Here is a 19305-nt window from a genome sequence, read left to right on the forward strand (position 1 = left end):
TTGTTTCAGCCCCTTGTTCCAGCCCTTGTCTCAGCCCTTGTTTCAGCCCCTTGTTCCAGCCCTTGTCTCAGCCCCTTGTTTCAGCCCTTGTCTCAGCCCCTTGTTTCAGCCCCTTGTCTCAGCCCCTTGTTTCAGCCCCTTGTCTCAGCCCTTGTTTCAGCCCCTTGTTTCAACCCCTTGTCTCAGCCCTTGTTTCAGCCCCTTGTCTCAGCCCTTGTTTCAGCCCCTTGTTTCAGCCCCTTGTTTCAGCCCTTGTTTCAGCCCCTTGTTTCAGCCCCTTGTCTCAGCCCTTGTTTCAGCCCCTTGTTTCAGCCCTTGTCTCAGCCCCTTGTCTCAGCCCCTTGTTTCAGCCCCTTGTCTCAGCCCCTTGTTTCAGCCCCTTGTCTCAGCCCTTGTTTCAACCCTTGTCTCAGCCCTCGTTTCAGCCCTCGTTTCAGCCCTTGTCTCAGCCCTCGTTTCAGCCGCTTTCAGGACAAAACGCTCACAACGAGACAATTTGTGTCCCGAGATAACGGCGACGCGTTTTTATGTTTGTTCGACAAGAAGTGGCGTCTTAACGTCCCGTCATGGTTCCTGCAGTACATGTGACCTGCTGAGAAGTCCGACGAGCCTGCTGAAGAATGGGGGGGGTGGGGGGGTGGAGGAAGGAGGGGGGGCTATTGTGTTGCCCCCAAAGCATGACTCTCAGATTTATATCACCTCGGTGAATAAAGGGGCAGCCTTCTACCCCCGGGGGCTTTCAGGGGAAGCAGGAGGAGGATCGTTGTAATTTTAAGTCAGAGGAAATGAGACGGACTTTCTTTTAACCCGACCCCCCCCATCACCCCCCCCCTCCCCCCACACCTTAATCCAGCTCTATTCTTCCTCCTTTTTACACTTTCTCTTTTTTTGTCTTTCTTCCTCTCCGTAGTGGGTTAGTCAGTCTTTTGGCCTCTGCAGTGAGCGGTGTTCCCAGGGCTTCAGGCCCAGGAGGGGGGGGGGAGATTTGGGGGGGGGGGCAGGGCCATGTTTAGCCTCTGGCAGGACAGACAAAGATGGCCGCCGCCGTGGCGCTCGACTCTACAGGCACCGAGGAATGTCTCTAATCAATTCGGCATTGTGGTTCTTATACGTTCTCTCCCTCGCTCTGTCATTTTCTCTGGCAGGCCTTAAAAAGGGGGGGGGGGGTTGGGGGGAGCTGTCCATCATCTCCCTCCATTTTCTCCCCACGTTATCTACTCATTTCTCCACACCGGGCTGTTTATAGAATTGTGATAATTGAAAGCTACGCTCCCACGACGTGCTCCATATGTCGCCCTCGCCGTTTCCCTCTGCCTCTCCCGCCTGAGAGGCTCGACGCCGCCGCCACGAGCTTCAGGACGCCAACCTGCCGTGGAGAGCGGCAGCCACTCGTGTGAACGGCCGGGACGATGCTGGAAACAGTGTTCGGGTTAGAAATAATTGATGAGTCGAGGGTGAATCCCTGTGATTTTTGTTTTTGTTTTTTTTTACCAGCAGAAAATGAAACGTTCAGGCGTCACAGTGCCAGAACCTACGCTCTCCTTAAAGTATTAATTATGCGTCGGCTCCAGATTAACGGCTGTTCCCGCTGTGTGTTGGCGTAGCGGACGAGAGGTGGAGGGGACGTGACGTCATCTGCACGCGTCCCCTCACGCGTGGTCGTGTGATGTAGCGCCGGGCCGCCTCTTTAGCACGTCCAGCCTCACTCACTCGCTCACTGCTCGTCCTTCCTTCACACACACAGTGTTTAAAAAAAAAAGGCTGGAGAAGTGGAGGAGTGAAGAAGAGGAAGGGAGAGGAGAGAGAATGTGGGTTTGAAGGGGAGGCGGTGATTTGCTTGGCTGCAGCTCCGTCTCCTCCCCGGTGACATAATAGAACAATGTACTCTAAAGACTGTAAATATCTTTACTCTGACCTCATGTTCCTACACACACACACACACACACACACACGCAGGGCGGATGTTAAGCTGTCTGTCTTAGATTACTCGTCTCTTCGCCGCTTCCCATTTTGTTCCACAAGCTTTATTTGTCCTGCGGTGTCGGCGAGGCTGCAGGTGTCTCTGTGAGTTCCCGGCGCCGCGGCCCGGTCCTTCATAAATAAAGACCGCCGGGGCCAATGAGAGCGCGACGTCCTGTCAAACCGCTGCGACGGCCAGTTGGACTCATGCGAAGGCGCAATAAATATTTTATAACATGAAATGAAAACAGTATTTTGCCCCGTTTCCATCCCCTCAACTATTTTCTCCTTTTCCTCCCCCCCCCCCTCCTCTCTCCCTTGGATTCCGTTCCCGCCTCAGTGCTGCCACCTGCTGGCCACTGCGGGCACCACAACCCTCTCCTGCCGCTGCACTTCTTTAAAAGTCCAGTAGGTGGCAGCGCTTCACACTGTGAGGAAGGAGTTTTACTGTACCTGTGCATGTACAACCTGTAAAAAAGCCTTGACAGCGCGTTAAATACGCAGCAGCTCATTTGAGCGTTGTGATTAATTGAAGAGGAACTAGAAGCAGGAGATTGATTGTGCAGTTTCCCCTCCTCCGCCCTCCTCCTCCTCCTCCTCCTCCTCCTGTCCTTCCTTCCTCCAGCAGCGGCAGCCATCCCACTGTTTACTTTATTAAAGCTCTAAATGCTCGACAATCCCTTTTTAATTGACTTGGTCTCTCCGCATGCTTCCTGGCATCGGCCTGCGAGTCATAAACTGTGCATCTGCAGAGCGCCGCTCGCTGCCAAGAGGCCAGTCTGTGACGTCCTAATCAAACAAAATGATGGCTGTTTATTTTTGTGTGTGTTTGTGTGCGCGTGTGTGTGTGTGTGTACGCGCTCGCTCACTCGCCCCGTGTGTCTCTGTTGCAGAGTAAACGGGACCATCTGCTGATGAATGTGAAATGGTACTACCGCCAGTCAGAGGTGCCCGACTCCGTCTACCAGCACCTGGTCCAGGGACCGCAACAACGAGAACGGTGAGGAGAACACTCCTGCACGTACAGGCAGAATCCTCAACACACACACACACACACACACACACACACACACACACTCACACACTCACACACACCTGCCTCGGGTGACGTGCCGGCGGGCTGCGAATTGCATTTCAAACAGAAAACTAGAAGACGGCGTCCCGGTAAGCCGAGACAATCCGTTCCCCGGGTAACGGCTCCTCCGGGCCAGACAGCAGCGGCGTGGAGTGTTAATAACCTGCGGTGTCACACACACACACACACTCCCTCTTCACACCGCCATCACACACACACACGCAGTGTGAAAAGTCACTTCCACACCACTGAAAGACCCCGTCGGGGAGGAAAAGTGCATTTACTGTACACCTGTAAATAGATTTACATTAGACTTCAAGAAAAACGACAAATTGTACAACAGAGCCTCCGTCTAACCGACGAACATCGACGACATTGATTCTTGATTTCTCGCCTTCAGCAGAGACCTAATTGGTCACTCGTGTCCCGTAATGTTCCGCTAATCCTCCTTTAATCCTCATGAAAGGTTAGAAAACAGGATAAACAGTGACTCCTGGAAGAGTAATGTGTCTGTTTCACTCCTGGTGGGAAGGAATCGATGACTCCGCTCTCCATTAATTCCTGAACGTCGATCTCTGCAGCAACAACAACCTGTTTATCTTTTCCTCACGTAGGAACAGTTTGTGTCCCAACAGGGATTAGTCATAATCATACTTTATGAATCTCCGTGGGGAAATTCCTCTTTTTTTTTCCTCCATTAAAGATGCACCGACACCAGTATCAGGGACGACTGGTACTCACAAAACCTCCCTGATGCTACGCCAGCACTACTTAAATCAGGTTTTATGGTAATTAGTGTGGTATATTACTTTATTTTAAATATATATATATAAATAGATGCCAAAAACAATAATGTTACTACTTATAATGATGAGAAATTACTGTTATGAATAATCATAACAATAAAAATGTTATCAATAATCAACCGTCAGTAGTAATAATATATACTTTCTGTCCAAAAAGAAGTAGGGAGTAAAAGGGATACTTGGTTGTTATTTGGACTTTAAACAAAACGTTTGACAGAACTTTGATATTTTTGAAACACAAAGTAAACGATACAAAAAAAAAAAAAAGTCAAAGGATGTAGAACAAAGTCCCGCATCCCCGTTAGCATTTAGCATTTAGCATCTCTCGTCAGCCGGAGCTTTTCTCACCCGACCTCAACAAACACAACTTTAAATATAATCTGCCTTAAAACCAGAAACAGCCATGAAACCAGAGAGCAGGTGAATTATACCTTCTTGTTACTCTGGATGTACACAGATCGGACCCTCACGTTTAAACCTGGATTATGTCTTTGATTTATTACATATGAAGCAGAATATTGACATGAATTCTTTAGAGTTTCAGCCTGTAAGCCGACACGTTCAGCCCGACGTCGCCTCAAGTCGGCGAAACGGTTTCTATAATAATCTCTACATTTAAACTTAAAAGGTTTTATTTTAGATTCGATTCAAATTTATTGTCATTACAAATGCAACGAAATGCAGTTTAGCATCTAACCAGAAGTGCAATATCGCAGATATTATACACAGATAAATATATATGCATACCAAAGTACATTTCTATTATATATAGATGTACATATATACAGATACACACATCTAAATAATAAATAAATAAGGAACAGTGTGAGGTTGCTATTACTAGTATTTACATTAATTACATTATATTATTATATTATTTTGTTGGGAATATCTATATTTTCACCAAAAATCTAACAATTACTACAGATCAACATAAATTCAATTTTAATGATAATTTCAGGGTGCAAAATGCAGTGAAACGTCCTGAGCGCTTCTGCTGTAGTTTGGTGCATTCTGGGTATTTTTTACAAACGTGAAATCAAAGAATCTCACACTCTGAATATATGAATTAAAATATATATATATATATATATATTAGTTTTATGTTTTCACTTCCGACTGATATTCCAGTCATTTGAGATTCCCCCCGTTCTGTTGTGTCGTTTCGATGTTTCGCCGCTCTTATTTATTTAATGTGGTATTTATTGCCGACGTGTGTTTTGTGTCCCACAGACTCTGGCCGGGAGCTCGTCATCACAGACCCGGTGGTCCGCAGTCGAGAGCTCTTCATCTCCGACTACGTGGACACCTACCATGCTGCTGCTCTCAGGTAAACACACACACACACACACACACACACACACACACACACACACACACACACACACACACACACACACACACACTTTTTATTTAATGGCTGTGGTTTAAATTTGACCGTGTTCTCCGGAGTGAGACGTCTGTTCATGTAATTCGCCATGAAAAAGCAGCATTTATATCAAAAGGTGCGATTAAATTGATTTAATCAGGTTTTAAAAAAAAAATTCAGGAATACGATTTATTCTGAGAATATGATTCACAAGTACTCTGAGTACTTTAAGGCAATGTGGAGATAAACAAGCTTTTTGTTGATTTATTGAGCGTCGGGGACACATGAGGTTTGTCCGCAACGCTATTAGACACAAATGTTCGATATTTAAGGGTTTTAAAGTCTCTGTAAAGGTTTAATAAACACATAAGCTACTGGTCGGCGTTGAACCGACACCCCAGATCAACACACGACCCTCGTCCTGGTGTTTGTAATTAGACTTCGACTTTCTTTATTGTCATTGCACAGTCCATCACACAGTGAGGAAACTGGCAACCAAGTGTCGTTGCTTAGCAACCGGCAAAAAAGGCATTTAAAAAAAAACGTATTTAAATATGTTTTAAAAAAGTAGTGCAAACAGACGAACATTTAAAATAAGGTGCATGTGAATGACAATTAAAAGAGCAGGATGAGAAATGGGACAGATTAACATTGAATAATTTGATAATGACGATACCCCCCCCCCCCCACACACACACACACACACACACACACACACACACACACACACACACACACACCTCCTCCCGGTTTTCCCCTCTAAGCAGACCCATGTGTGAGCTGCAGCGGCGGCGGTGGAGCCACGTCTTCCACATGGCCGCCGATTTCAGGGAGAATTAGCTGCAGCAGCTCCTCGCTGTGATTAGCCTCGTAGAGAAACGGGGAGGGAATTCCAGCGCCGTGCCGTAACGTCTGAAGACGCTTCTCCTCACCTTTAATCTGTCCCGGGTTGAGGAACGATACTGTTCCTCTTGTCGTCGTCCCCCCCCCCCCCCCCCCCGAGCCCGACGCCGCACTGCTGGAAACAGGAAATGGTATCAAGATGTGGTCGAGGCCACGCCGACACTTTCAGCCGCTGGGTAGGGCTGCGGCGGCCGGAGCGCCCCCCTCTGGCAGCAGGAAGTCGGCAGGCGGCGATGAACGGAGCTCCAGGAGCGTCTCGTTAAAGTTCCTCCTCCTCCTCCTGCTGCTGCTGCCGCGTCTGTCATGTTGTTGTTGTTGTTGTTGTTCTAATAAAGCCCGTCTTCTCTCCTGCAGGGGGAAGTGCAACATTTCCCATTTCTCCGACATTTTTGCTGCCAGGGAGTTCAAAGCCCGCATCGACTCCTTTTTCTACATCCTGGGCTACAACCCAGAGACCAGGTGAGGAGCTGACGACACTCAACCAGCAACATTCAGCATTTCTCCATACGAGCACGGCTGGAAACGTTTTGTCTTGTCTTGTTTTCTTTTGTTTTGTTTTCTTTTCTTTTCTTTTCTTTTCTTTTCTTTTGTTTTGTTTTGTTTTCTTTTCTTTTCTTTTCTTTTCTTTTCTTTTCTTTTCTTTTAGGTTATTTTATATTTTATATTTTGTTTTGTTTTTTTTAGTTTATATTATTTTATATTTTATTATATTTTATTTTATTCTATTTTTTATTTTATTTTAGTTATTTATTTATTTTTATATTTTATTTTATTTTATTTTATTTTCCCCACCATCAAGGCACCTTTAGTTCTTCCATATGAATCAAAACACAAGAAAACCAAAGATATATTTTATTGTTTTTAATCGCCCCCCCCCCCCCCCCCCCCCCCCCTGCTGTGGGGCGTCACACGTGATGCCGGGAAGTCGTTACTCTCATATAATCACTTTTTTCCAGTAACCAGTAATCTAACGTGTGACTATGTCCAAACCAGTAATCAGATTACAGTTACTTCTCCAGGTCACTGTGTGTCTGCACTCTCACCTGACCCCCCCCCCCCCTTCCTCTCTCAGCCAATCACAGACCAGCTCGCTCTAGCGGTGCATTCAGGTGATGCAAAAGAGTAGGAACTAACACACATAATCAATAAACCTCATCAGTGCTACAAGAACACAACTGCATAAAACAAAAAACAAAAATATATATATATATATATATATATATGTAGTCAGCTGCTGAAAGTAACTAGAGTGACTTGTATTCTAACTTGGTTACTTTTAAGAGCAAGTATTCAGTATAGTAACTGAGTTACTTTTAAAAGGAGTAATCGGATTACTTTTTCAAGGTAACTGTGGCAGCGCTGGGTGTCGAACGTAAGACCCGTCGGCCAAAACCACCGAGCAGATTGTATAAAAAGTTCAAACAAAACCTTAATTTATTTATTTATTAAATTGTTATTTTTAGCTCATTTCTTAAGAGTAACAACAACAACAACACTCAGACCTGAGTTGTGATTTGCAGCCATTGAATGTTTTGGTAATGGAGTATTCTCCTGAATATTCAGGTCTATAATTAATCGAGTAACAAGATAAAATGTAGTTTTGCTCAATTAAAACCCGTTTCTGAATATTGAATAGAACATAAATCACCTAATAACAACTCATTCCTTTCCTTCTTAAGAAACCGTTATTGACATTTATTGCATGCATTTCTTTGAAAAGTAGTAACAGTTTGTCAAAAATGTTAAATTAAAATAAATTTAATTACTTTCCACATGTTTTTTCTCTCAGTATCAACAATAAATAAATTGCTGGTTCATAAACGCTGCCTTCAAATTGAGCAGCAGTTCATTTTTGTTTTGCTTCACTTGGTCGTTTTCACGGTTTTCTGTCCCGGCGGCGTCACACTAAAAAGAGTCCCTGTGAAACGTGAGCTTTGAATTGAGTTAAATGAAGAAGAAGAAATTCCTCTGTTGTTTTGTTTTTTTGGTGTGTAACGGCGGCACTCGAGGAATCGTTGCAGCCATGCTGTCAGGGTGAGACTGTAAAAATACCCATAATGCAACAGCTATAGGAGCAGTTTTTTTCATATATTTCAGTGTATTTTCCATAATTAAAGGAGCTTTGTGTTTAAGATTGTTGTCCGTTTCGCTTGGAATTGCACAAATATCGTTTCTATTGTGTATACTCCGAGCCACAACAACAACAAAAACACTTTAAAGTATACATTTAAACGTTATTATCGCAGTATTTCACCGGTCCGGCGCACTCAGCAGGACGTTGGTCTGAATTTAGCCTCAGAGCTTAAAATGTGTCTGAAAACGTTGGTTGAAGAAATTGGAGCGACGCAGCGCATATGGTAATTTTTTATTTTTCTTTTTTTTCTTTTTAATATTGTGAGATTTAATCGGATTGGACCACAATGCAGATAATTTAATCTTTTTATTATGTCTGTTAAACGGCAGCTGCAGCCATGAAATGTGCAGCATTCCTTTAAAAAAGAAAAAAGTGTCATTTATTCTTCATGAGCTTGGGTTCCACTCCGTTTAAACTGGGAACTAAAGTAAAACCTGTTCAGATCTTATCAATACAATTAAAACTTAGTTGCTTGTTTTTAGACGGCATTTGTGTCAGTAAATAGTGAAACGTACTCTTTCTGCTCTTGTCACATTTAAATCCTCGTCTGCTTCGTTCCCAGAGGCTTTCAGGTGTTTGAAACGTCACTAATTCTAGATATTCTGGCTTTTTTTGCATCACCAGGAACATTAATTGTAAAATAGTGAATCGACTTGAATGTGTTTCTATCGCTTCTGCAGTCTATTGATATTTCACCCTGAATTCTCAACGTTTTGTGACGAAGGAAATTCCATGATTCCATTTTAGAGACTTTTTTTTTTTTTTATGAGATTTTGTGAAAACGCGTGGGTTTTTAGTTGTGTGACGTCACTCTCGAATGGATGGATGGATGGATGGAGGATCTCTGAATTCCGTGTGGAGGAATTAAGAAGGAGAGTCTGAGGTGAAGTTGTCAGTCTGGATTAAACCAGATGAACTGACCTCTGATTGGCCGGATTACCGGGACGCGACTCTGGATTAAAGTCTCTGTTGTGACGGGGCTCCTTGGAAAAAAGCTCACGTGTTGCGCTGATGACAGTCCTTGTTATTGGCGCAGTGGGCTGCCGGTAGGGAACCCCCTCTTCTGGGGGTCCCCGCTCAGCCTCCTTCCTCCTCCTCCTCCTCCTCCTCCGATCGCTTGGTATTCTGAGCATGATGTCTGCCGCGCTGCAATTTCACTCTTGTTTATTAATGCGTAGATATATACGAGAGGAAGTGTGTGCGTGCGCGCGCGCGTGCATGTGCATGTGCATGTGGGAGGGTCGCGGCACATGCTCAGTCGCGTCTGTGGAGGCGCGAGCCCCGCTCGCGACGACGCCGTACGTGCCTTGCTGAGGTCACAGCACAAGCTCAGCGCGCGCCTCTCCGGAGCGGCTCGCGCGTCTCCATTTTGAGCACCTACCAATAAGGTGCGCGCGCTCGCTCGCGCGGCGGAGAGCTTCCAGCGGCGCCGGGCGTTCCGCACACCGTGTCAGCGCTCCCGACCTCAGGGCTCGATGTCAGACATGGACGATCTGTTCAGTCCCCGGAGGTAAGGTGGTGGCGCGCGCTCCGGTTGTCGCGCTGTTGTTTTTTTGTTTTTTTTTGTTGTTTTTTTTTCCCCCCGGACGGCGGTGTGACGGAGCGGCGCGGCGCTGCGCGGTACGGAGCGGCGCGGCGCTCGTCCGCCGCGTCGCTGTCATTGTGCGGACCGGCGCGGCTGTCGCGTCGCGGGGGATGGAAACGAGCGTGCACACTGCGTGTGTGTCTGTGTGTGCGTGTGTGTGTGTCAGTTAGTCTGTCAGCGTGTGTGTGTGTGTCAGTCTGTCAGTGTGTGTGTTGGGAGCTGCGGGGAGACTGGAGCTCGAGCGCCGCCACAATGGGGGGAAAATATCTCGCCTTTGTCTCGCGCGTTTCCACCGCAGCCGAGCTCCGCTCCGGAGCCGGAGCCCCGCCGCGGCGTCCCCGGCACCCGACACCCGTGCACCCAGCCTGGGCTCGTGACGGCGCCGGGAGCCGGAGAGGCTTCCCCCCCCTCCCTCCCCCTCCTCCTCCTCCCCCTCCCCGACAACCTCCGGCTCCCATTTTGCAGCTCCTTGTTTACAAGCGCGCTGACATGGCGTTCGCTCCAAGCCGCAGTCGGTTCCGGTACCGGGGGCCGTTACGGGGTGGGGGGAGGGGGGGGGGGGGGCAGTCGTCGTCATGTTGCCCGGAACCTCAAAGTTGGGTCTTGTTTTTACTGTGCAGCAATTATGTCAGTGTGCCACCGTCTCTGCGCTGCGATTGGCTGAAATTGATGGAGGGGGCGGGGTTTGCCTTGATTGCACACACACACACACACACACACACACACACACACACACACACACACACACACACACCGTGAACCAGACTGTCACGTTGTTGTTTGGGTTTGATAAGTAATCCTGTAATTACTTGACAAGATTGCTGCTAATGCCGAGTTCCAGCTCGTCTTGTTTTACAGTTTATTGTTCCGGAAGCTTTTCGCCTGACGATTAGAGGAAATAATCAACAGTGTTGGATCCAAACCAACACGACGGCCAAGATAAAGCCTCTTTTAATCTACAGTAATAGTCACAAATAAATACAATCTCAATTCTTGTAGGATTTTCCCCAAACGCAAAAAAAAAAAAAAAAGCAAAGGTATTGTTTGTCAGGATGAATCGACAACAGAAGAGATGAAGACTGTTGCTCCTCTTCCTCCTCTTCCTCCTCTCAGGACCTGTGCAGCATTAAAACATGGCCGTCTGCCTCTTGTTCTGCTGCTCAGGTCCTCGTTTGTCATCCTGCCAAACGCCCGCTGCACACCGTCAGAGACACGTTTTCCAGAACTTTCTCTGAAGCCAGACACACACACACACACACACACACACACACACACACACACACACACACTGTGTCAGTAGTTAGTTCTACTAACCAGCGTCTGGCTGCTCGGTTCCACGTTCTTCACCCGGTAATAAACTTTCCCAAAACTTTCAGAGGCGTCACGGCGAGCGAAGCCCCCGTTAGAGGGGTCCATGAAACCCCCCCCCCCCCCCCGCTTTATCATAACCATTCATCACTTGCAGTCTGCCAGCGTTTTACATTCGGCTGTAATAAAAGGAAATGAAGTATTTTGACGTGTTCTGGAGCTGCGGGGTGGGGGGGTGGAGAAGGAGGGGGTGGGAGGGGGGGGGTCGAGAGGGGGGGGGGGGGGGGGGGGGGGGTGCAGCCGTCACTGCGCTGGCACGGTTCTGCAGACCGTAAAGCGAGCGGAGGCCCGGCGGCCTCTCCGGTTTCCTCCCGGCCGCCGTGATGGAGTGCGAGGCTCCTCCGGGCGCAAATCACGCTGACAGATTCTGGGCCGCCCCGGCGCTCGCCCGTATGAAAATCGGCACTGTTGCCTAGGCAACAGAGGTGGAAAGGCTTTTCAAAAGGAACATCTTGTCATTTTCTTTAATCCGCTGCAGCTGGAGATTCGGTACACTATTATTAAATTGCAGTTGCCATGGCGACCAACATTTGTACCGGCAGCCGTTTCAGAGGCGCTCGCTCTCTCTCTCTCTCTCTCGCTCTCTCTCACCCTGCCAGACACACACACACACACACACACACACACACACACACACACACACACACTCTCTCCTCGTAGGGGATTCTGTTTTATTGCTGCCTCCACAATATCAGTCCCGCTCGGCTCAGCTGGAATATTCTTCTCATTAAACAGCGAATCTCCAACAAAGAATCCCTCAATAAAGTTATTGATCCCCCCCCCCCCCCACCTCCCCCATTGATCGTATCTGATTGCGTCTTGAATTGTGTTTGTCGATCGCAGTAGCGGGGTTTATAGTTTGTGCCGTTCTCACACACACTTGGTTAATTAACCTGCGAAACGTCGGTTCTCGGTTCTCGGTTCTCAAACTGCTCTTTGTCTCCGGCAGGCGACTCAACAGCACACAAGGGGAAATCCGGGTGGGACCCCAGTCACCAGGTGAGTCTCCTTCACCTCCTAGTCCGGCTCAGTGTTGTTTTGTTTGGGTTTTTTTAATTTGAAATATACTTATATTTTTTAATTGTAATATAAAGAAGTACAAGTTAGTTTTTATTTAATGCAACAGGTTTGCCTGGTTCTCAATACAGAATGTCACACGTATTAAATCACATTTCACCTCCCAGACGTCAACCTACTCATGGCTTTTGCCTTAAAGCTGATTTTATTTTGAATTAGAATTTTTGGAATTTTGAACTTTTTAGGCTTCCCTTGATTGTTTTCATCATCTCAAAATTCAAATAAATTTGAAAATGTGTCTCACCGACCTCCAGATTTGAATAGAATAGAACAGAATAGAGCTTTATTCCTCCCCGGGGGGAAACACAAACTTACAACAGCTCGAGGTTCAAAAGGTGCAGAAATGATCAAATTAAAGAATTTGTTCCAGGAAGTTCAGTTTAGTTCCAGTTTGACAGTTTTCCTAAAGCGTTCAGAAACGACTGCTCCTCCTCCACGTCCACACGACGTGGCGCATCAAGAGAAACAGACTTTATCTCTTCTACAGGAAGAATTTCCTTCAAACATTGTTGCAACAAGGAAATAATTCCCCCAAACACAAAACATCCTTACTTTTTGTTCCTACTGATTATAATGCATTTTATAATTGTGTCTGTATGATGATTCTACACTCTAAATAAGTTTTAAGTATTTGCACTATTTGCTGCATTCATATGTTAAGTATAATTTAATTAAACCATTTCAGATCAGATCGGAACCTTTCAGGCTCGTTCTATGTGAAAACGCAAAACTTCCGTTGTGTTTTGGGTTTCCGTTACACAATTCAGAGTAAATTGTAAATAGTTGTTCTGCACATGCTCAGTAGAGACAATAAGAACAAGGTTTTCCTCCAGAGTGTCAAGACTCTGTCTAGTTTCTCCTTTGACTTGGTGCTTTTATTTTGACAGTCACCCGTATTAAACAGTCCAACTCGGTGGTCTGTCCACTAGAATGTCTTTGTTCCGTCGTGGTTAATGTTCAGAGCAGATTGTTCTCTGCTGCATGTGTGTGTGGTTTCATTACCAAACCGTCAACGGCGCCAACTTGTGGCCAAACATGAAAACTACATCATTTCAGCTTTTCTGCTGTGGACACAGACATCTTTTTTTTTTTTTTTTTAATTTATTTAATGTAACCATGGAAACACAAAACTTTTCTGAAACGAAAACACCAAAACGATGCGTCTTCACTAAAGTGTAAAGAGACGGTTCTGCGTTTGACTTTCTCACACACACACACACACACACACACACACACACACACACACACACACACACACACACAGTCAGAGTGGGCACACCTCGGTGTGAAGATTCAATCATCGTGAGTGTAACTCCCCCTCCTCCTCCCCCCCCCCCCCCCCCCTCCTCCCTCCTCCTCCTCCTCCTCCTCGCCACCGCTCAGTGAACAGTTGATGACAGCGGGTTGAAAGCTGATATTCACGCTATTTCCAGTGTGACTCCATCTGTCCCTCTCCTCCCTCTCCGACAGGCGAAGCTCCCGAGCTGCAGCCCTTCCCCTCCCCCGGCGGCGGGGCCGTGACCGAGAACGAGGAGCTGGTCTGGATGCCCGGGGTCAACGACTGTGACCTCCTCATGTACCTCAGAGCCGCAAGGTGAGCGTCTCTCTCACCACAAAAGCCGTCCCGGCGCCCTCGACCGCCGCCGCCGCCGCCGCCGTCTGATGTCGCCCGGCGGCGCCGGGTCGGGGTCGGGTGGCGATTCCACGTCAGGTGACGCGTGGCGACAGATTCCTCCGCTCGGCTGTCGTCGGGGGGGGGCGGCGGGACGATTAATCACAATCTGCCTTCATGGCGGGACGGAAATTCCTCTGAAGTCTGTTTTCATTCATCACATTTGTTTTTACCCTCGCTGGTATTTTACACCCGGATCGTCTTCACAGGGGCCAAAGAGGAAGAAACCTCACGGTGGCGGATTTAACTACCTATCTAATGTCGTTATTTTTATATTTTAACGCATCGGGAAAGTTTCATTTACAATTGTTTTAAATTTAGTGGAATCGTTTATGACCTCCATCTTTGAAAATGTCAATTTTATCGACGCACATCTTCTTGATTGTGCTTTACTTGTGATCGTGTCGTGTTATGAGATGAGGTCAGGCTCCATCTTGAGTTTCCTTCGTTCTGGTGAATAAATGCATTTAGAAAGTTCAGTGAGAGATTAGAACTCCCTGATATTTTCAAGTACTCAGATGAAACGTACACTTCTTTACTACTGTAGTAAACAACAGTAGTAAACACACCATCCCCTCCAAAATAACAGTTTGATCAGCAGCCATAAGCTGTGGGTTTATTCTATAATACCTGTATTGTTTTTAATTGTTTCTGTGCAGCTCATCCAATTTCCTGGCTTGAAAGCCTTTTTCTGCATCAATACTGATGTTTTCTTCTTTTGAATGTGATTCGTCTCGTCATTATGTCTCACATGAGCTGAACGATTTCTCCTCGTCCAGACGAGAGCTGGAAATACTACAAATTAACAAAATTGGAGGGAAAAGGGATTAGATTTGCAATTATCAGGGTGTTTTTTTTGTTTTGTTTTTAGGAAAAGAAGAAATAAGAGAACGGACAAAAATGGAAGAAAACACAAAAGTAATAAATTAAGAAAGACAAAATTATTAAAACAAAAGAAGAAATATAGAGATAGAAAATAAAGTAAGAAAAATGGAAAGAATATTAAAGACAAAAATGAAGAAAAAACTGAAATGAAGCAAGAAAAAATGTAAAAAGAAGGGAAATTTGATCAAATTAATTATGAAAAAACAGATAAAAAGGAAGAAAAAACTAAAATGAAGCAAGAAAAATATAAAAAGGGAAAAATTAATAAAAGAATAAATGATCAAAAAAAGATGAAAATGCAGAAAACAAATTAAAATGAAGCAAGAAAAATATAAAAAAGGGAAAAATTAATAAACGAATAAATGATGAGGAAAAAACAGATGAAAATTACTAAAAAAAATGGCAAAAAGGAAGAAATAAGTGTTTAAAAAAAGGTGATTATATCTGAAACCAACAGGAAACTCGCGGCGGGTATAAACAGCCTAAAAAGACAAAAATATTCAAAAATACATAAAACCACTAAATCAGAAAAATCCATGAAAAAAAAGTCATAAAATGTCAAAATCACACTTGCGCCTCTCCGTGAACGTAAACCTCAGTTTTTGCTCCGTACAGGAACGTCTGACGTGTTTTGATCTCTTCCTCTAAACGTCACTAACATGTTTTGTGGCTCCAGACACTTTTCATTTGGGGAGAAAAACTGTGAGAGCGCTTCTTTTTGCTCGTTAAAGGTCTTGCAGACCTCCGTCCGGTAAACAGTCAATCATCTGTATTGATCCGTGTGGTATTGATCCATGTGACCCGCGGGTTTTCGACGGATGTGTATTTTCTGTTGCACGTGATCTCAGTGCCGCCCTCCTCCGTGTCGTCCCGCAGGAGCATGGCTGCCTTCGCCGGCATGTGTGGACGGAGGCTCCACAGAAGACGGGTGTCTGGCCGCCTCCAGAGACGACACCACATTAAACGCACTTAACACTGTGAGTAGAACCTGCACTTTGTCAGGAGTACTGCTTCCAAAATACTGGAGTACTGCTCCAAATACTGGAATACTGCTTCAGCGTGAAACGTCTGCATTGCAGGGATTTGACTGTTTGTTTAGCTGTGCAGCACCGGGCGATGGTAACCCCCCCCCCCCCCCTCGGTAAACCCGGCCTCAGAAGCCGACAATACATTTGGCATAATGAGAGATTTGTCCGTCCCGTTGACGCTGAATAGCGAGGGGGAGCGGAGCAGGAGGAAGAGATTAGAATCATCATAAACAGGGCATTTATATTCCCACTCTATAAACTGGAAAATTAACATAGCGAGCAGGTCGTCGTCTCTTGACCTTCGCCTTTATTTGCAATTCCGATGAGCCGACGCTTGTTTATTCTCTGAGGACGAGCGGCGGCCGGCCGGCCGGCGCCCCCCCCCCCCCCCCCCCCCCCCCTTGTTTCACCCAATTGACTACGACACAAAGCCCCGGAGCCGCTTTGTGTTTTCCCAGACCGGCGTGTCGACGTTTCCTCCGGCGGTTCCTCCGCTAGCTTCCGGCGGCGGACGGAAATAAACGTCCCCGCTGTCGTTCTAATGGAGCCGTGGTGACGGACCTGTGCTCTTGTCCGCAGCTACACGAGAGCAGCTACGACGCCGGCAAGGCCCTGCAGCGCCTGGTGAAGAAGCCCGTCCCCAAGCTGATCGAGAAGTGCTGGTCGGAGGACGAAGTGGTAAGAGACCACGTCCTCCAGTGGACGGTGTTTGTGTGTCGAGGCCACGTCGTGTCTTTAGAGGGAGCTGTTGGGAAGGAGTTAACGCCACCACCCTCCTACCTCCTCCACCCACCCCCCCCCACCCCGTCTCACAAGACATCAGTAAAAACACTCGTCAGTCTCCAGCTCCTCCGAGGCTCCAGAGCAGCTGCATCCTGTTTATCACCCGCAGTATAAATCTTTAGCATGGGAGTCTGGAGGAGGGAAAGACCGACGCCTCCATTTGAATTTAGATGTGTATTTCTTTTTTTTTTCTTCGGCGCAGCTGTTTTGAAGGGCTGGAGTCGGGGAAATGGCAGCGACCCCCCCCCACCCCACCCCACCCTCCCAGATCAAACGGCGTGTTGTGAGTGGGATGGAGGTGGAGTGAGCGCCGCAGCGTGATGACACCTCGGTTTAAATCCCTCCTCTGCAGAGCGCCACCTCCACCTCCATCTCCACCTCCCCCTCCTCCTCCTCCTCCACCTCCATCTCCCCCTCTACCTCCACCTCCCCCTCCACATCCACCTCCATCTCCACCTCCCCTTCCATCTCCACCTCCACCTCCACCTCCCCTTCCATCTCCACCTCCCCCTCCTCCTCCACCTCCCCTTCCATCTCCACCTCCACCTCCACCTCCCCTTCCACCTCCCACCTCCCCCTCCTCCTCTACCTCCATCTCCACCTCCACTTCCACGCCCCCTCCATCTCCACCTCCACCTCCACCTCCCCTTCCATCTCCACCTCCACCTCCCCCTCCACATCCATCTCCACCTCCCCTTCCATCTCCACCTCCACCTCCACCTCCACCTCCCCCTCCACGTCCACCTCCACCTCCACGCCCCCTCCATCTCCACCTCCACCTCCCCTTCCATCTCCACCTCCACCTCCCCCTCCACATCCATCTCCACCTCCCCCTCCAACTCCCCCTCCACATCCATCTCCACCTCCACCTCCCCCTCCTCTTCCACCTCCACATCCATCTCTACCTCCCCCTCCATCTCCACCTCCACCTCTCCTTCCACCTCCACCTCCACGCCCCCTCCATCTCCACCTCCACCTCCACCTCCCCTTCCATCTCCACCTCCACCTCCCCCTCCTCCTCCACCTCCATCTCCACCTCCACCTCCACCTCCACCTGAATAGAGAATAACTACGTCGTGCTGCTATTTGATTTCCTCCCACAATGTGACTGAAGTGACTTTAATCCAGAACGATGAGACGTGACGACACAGAGTTTGACCGAAAACGTAAAACGATTTCAACGCTGTTCTAGTTCTTATTTCTATTGTGTGAATGTTTGTCAATGTGGGACCAGATTTTTATCCACAAACAGACAAAACACTGGAAAAAAAGGTACCAAATATACCGGCAGCTTTATTCCCACAATCCCTGCAGGAGTGACGCACAGTTAAAACGTTACCCATTAACTCTGTTGGCTGAACTATTTAAACCTGTTGAGGATCTGAAAAAACTCGAATATTATAGTTTTGGGTGAAAACAGGAAGTTAAACGAGAGGGAAACAAACTCTATTCTCATTTCTTTTTTTGTGGTTCATTTTGGATTTCAGTAACTGAATCTCTCATTAGAACATCAGTCTGATGTTGAATCTTATTTGACCAAATATACATTAAATAGACACTCTAAACATGAACAAAGACATTCTCGTGGACAAACCGCCAAGTTGGATCGTTATTACAGTGACTGTCAAAATAAAAGCACCAAGTCCCAGGAGAAAATGTCCTGGGACTCCTGGCGCTCCGGAGTCGTTCACTGTACTGTACTGAGCACGTGCAGAAGGACTATCAACTCCGGCCGTGTCGCACATGCTCAGTAGGACGCGTACGTAGCGACGGCGTTTTCAGCGAGTCGCGGCGGCCGCGGCGTCTGATCAAGCGTGGCGGCTCACTTCACACCTTCAGACGGCGTTGGCGGCGACCCGCCAGGCGTTGTGTAACCGGAGCGTGGCCCCGGGAGCGGCGGCTCGTCTCCGGCCGGTCAAGGACGCGGCTCCCGGTGATCCCATCTTCCACTTGTGCCTTTTCGGGCCCCGGCGGCCTTGAGGGACGGCTGTAAATGTAGCTCCAACCTTGATGCAGCGCCGCTGCTCTTCATTTATTTATCTTCCCCCCCCCCCCCCCCCTCCTCCTCCTCCTCCTCCTCCTCCTCCGCCGCCGCTCCCGTCTCGTCGCCCTCCAGGACTGCCTTCATTATTCCTGCCTCCTCTTCTTCTTCTTCTTCTTCCACCCGCTTCTCACGGATGTGAATAAAAGTGACAGCGGGAGCCGCTGAAATGACAGAATCCGCCTGTCTGCAGGGTCACTTGTCACCCCCCCCCCTCCCCTCCTCCCCCCTCCCCCTCCCCCCCCTTCCCTCAGCCTGCAGCCACAGTATATAATCCTCAAACCTCATTTCACAACAAATATTTCTAATTCGTCCCCTCGCACGTTATTTCACTCCAGCGTTTCGTTTAAAAAAAAAATATTATTATTATTATTACGCGCAATCGAATCATTATTTCACTCCAGAGCGACCCCCCCCCCCCCCCCCGAACGATCCCCCACCGCAACATCACAAGCACAACTTTGAGACGGCGAGGATCCATCAGCTCGGAGCGCCGCTCACCGCCAAGGTGATAGTAATAGATTACACCGGAGGAAAAAGCGCCGGTGCATTATGAGGAAAAGGGGAAAAAAAAGAAATATAAGACTATAAATAATTCATCAGAGACGCCCACTGCCTCC

At 47.5% G+C, this 19305-nt stretch overlaps 1 protein-coding gene across 1 annotated transcript in view; it reads left to right on the forward strand.

Annotated features, from left to right (window-relative positions):
• Positions 1–9673: 9673 nt before the first annotated feature.
• rerea (arginine-glutamic acid dipeptide (RE) repeats a) overlaps positions 9674–19305 on the forward strand; it is a 31231-nt gene continuing 21599 nt past the window's right edge. Inside the window, 6 exon segments of the mRNA XM_080496574.1 lie at positions 9674–9756; positions 12149–12198; positions 13747–13870; positions 15710–15737; positions 15739–15810; positions 16441–16539. Coding sequence (XP_080352700.1) covers positions 9722–9756; positions 12149–12198; positions 13747–13870; positions 15710–15737; positions 15739–15810; positions 16441–16539 — 408 coding nt within the window. The 5' untranslated portion in view covers positions 9674–9721.

Source organism: Blennius ocellaris, assembly GCF_963422515.1.
Source record: "Blennius ocellaris genome assembly, chromosome: 5".
Taxonomy (NCBI): domain Eukaryota; kingdom Metazoa; phylum Chordata; class Actinopteri; order Blenniiformes; family Blenniidae; genus Blennius; species Blennius ocellaris.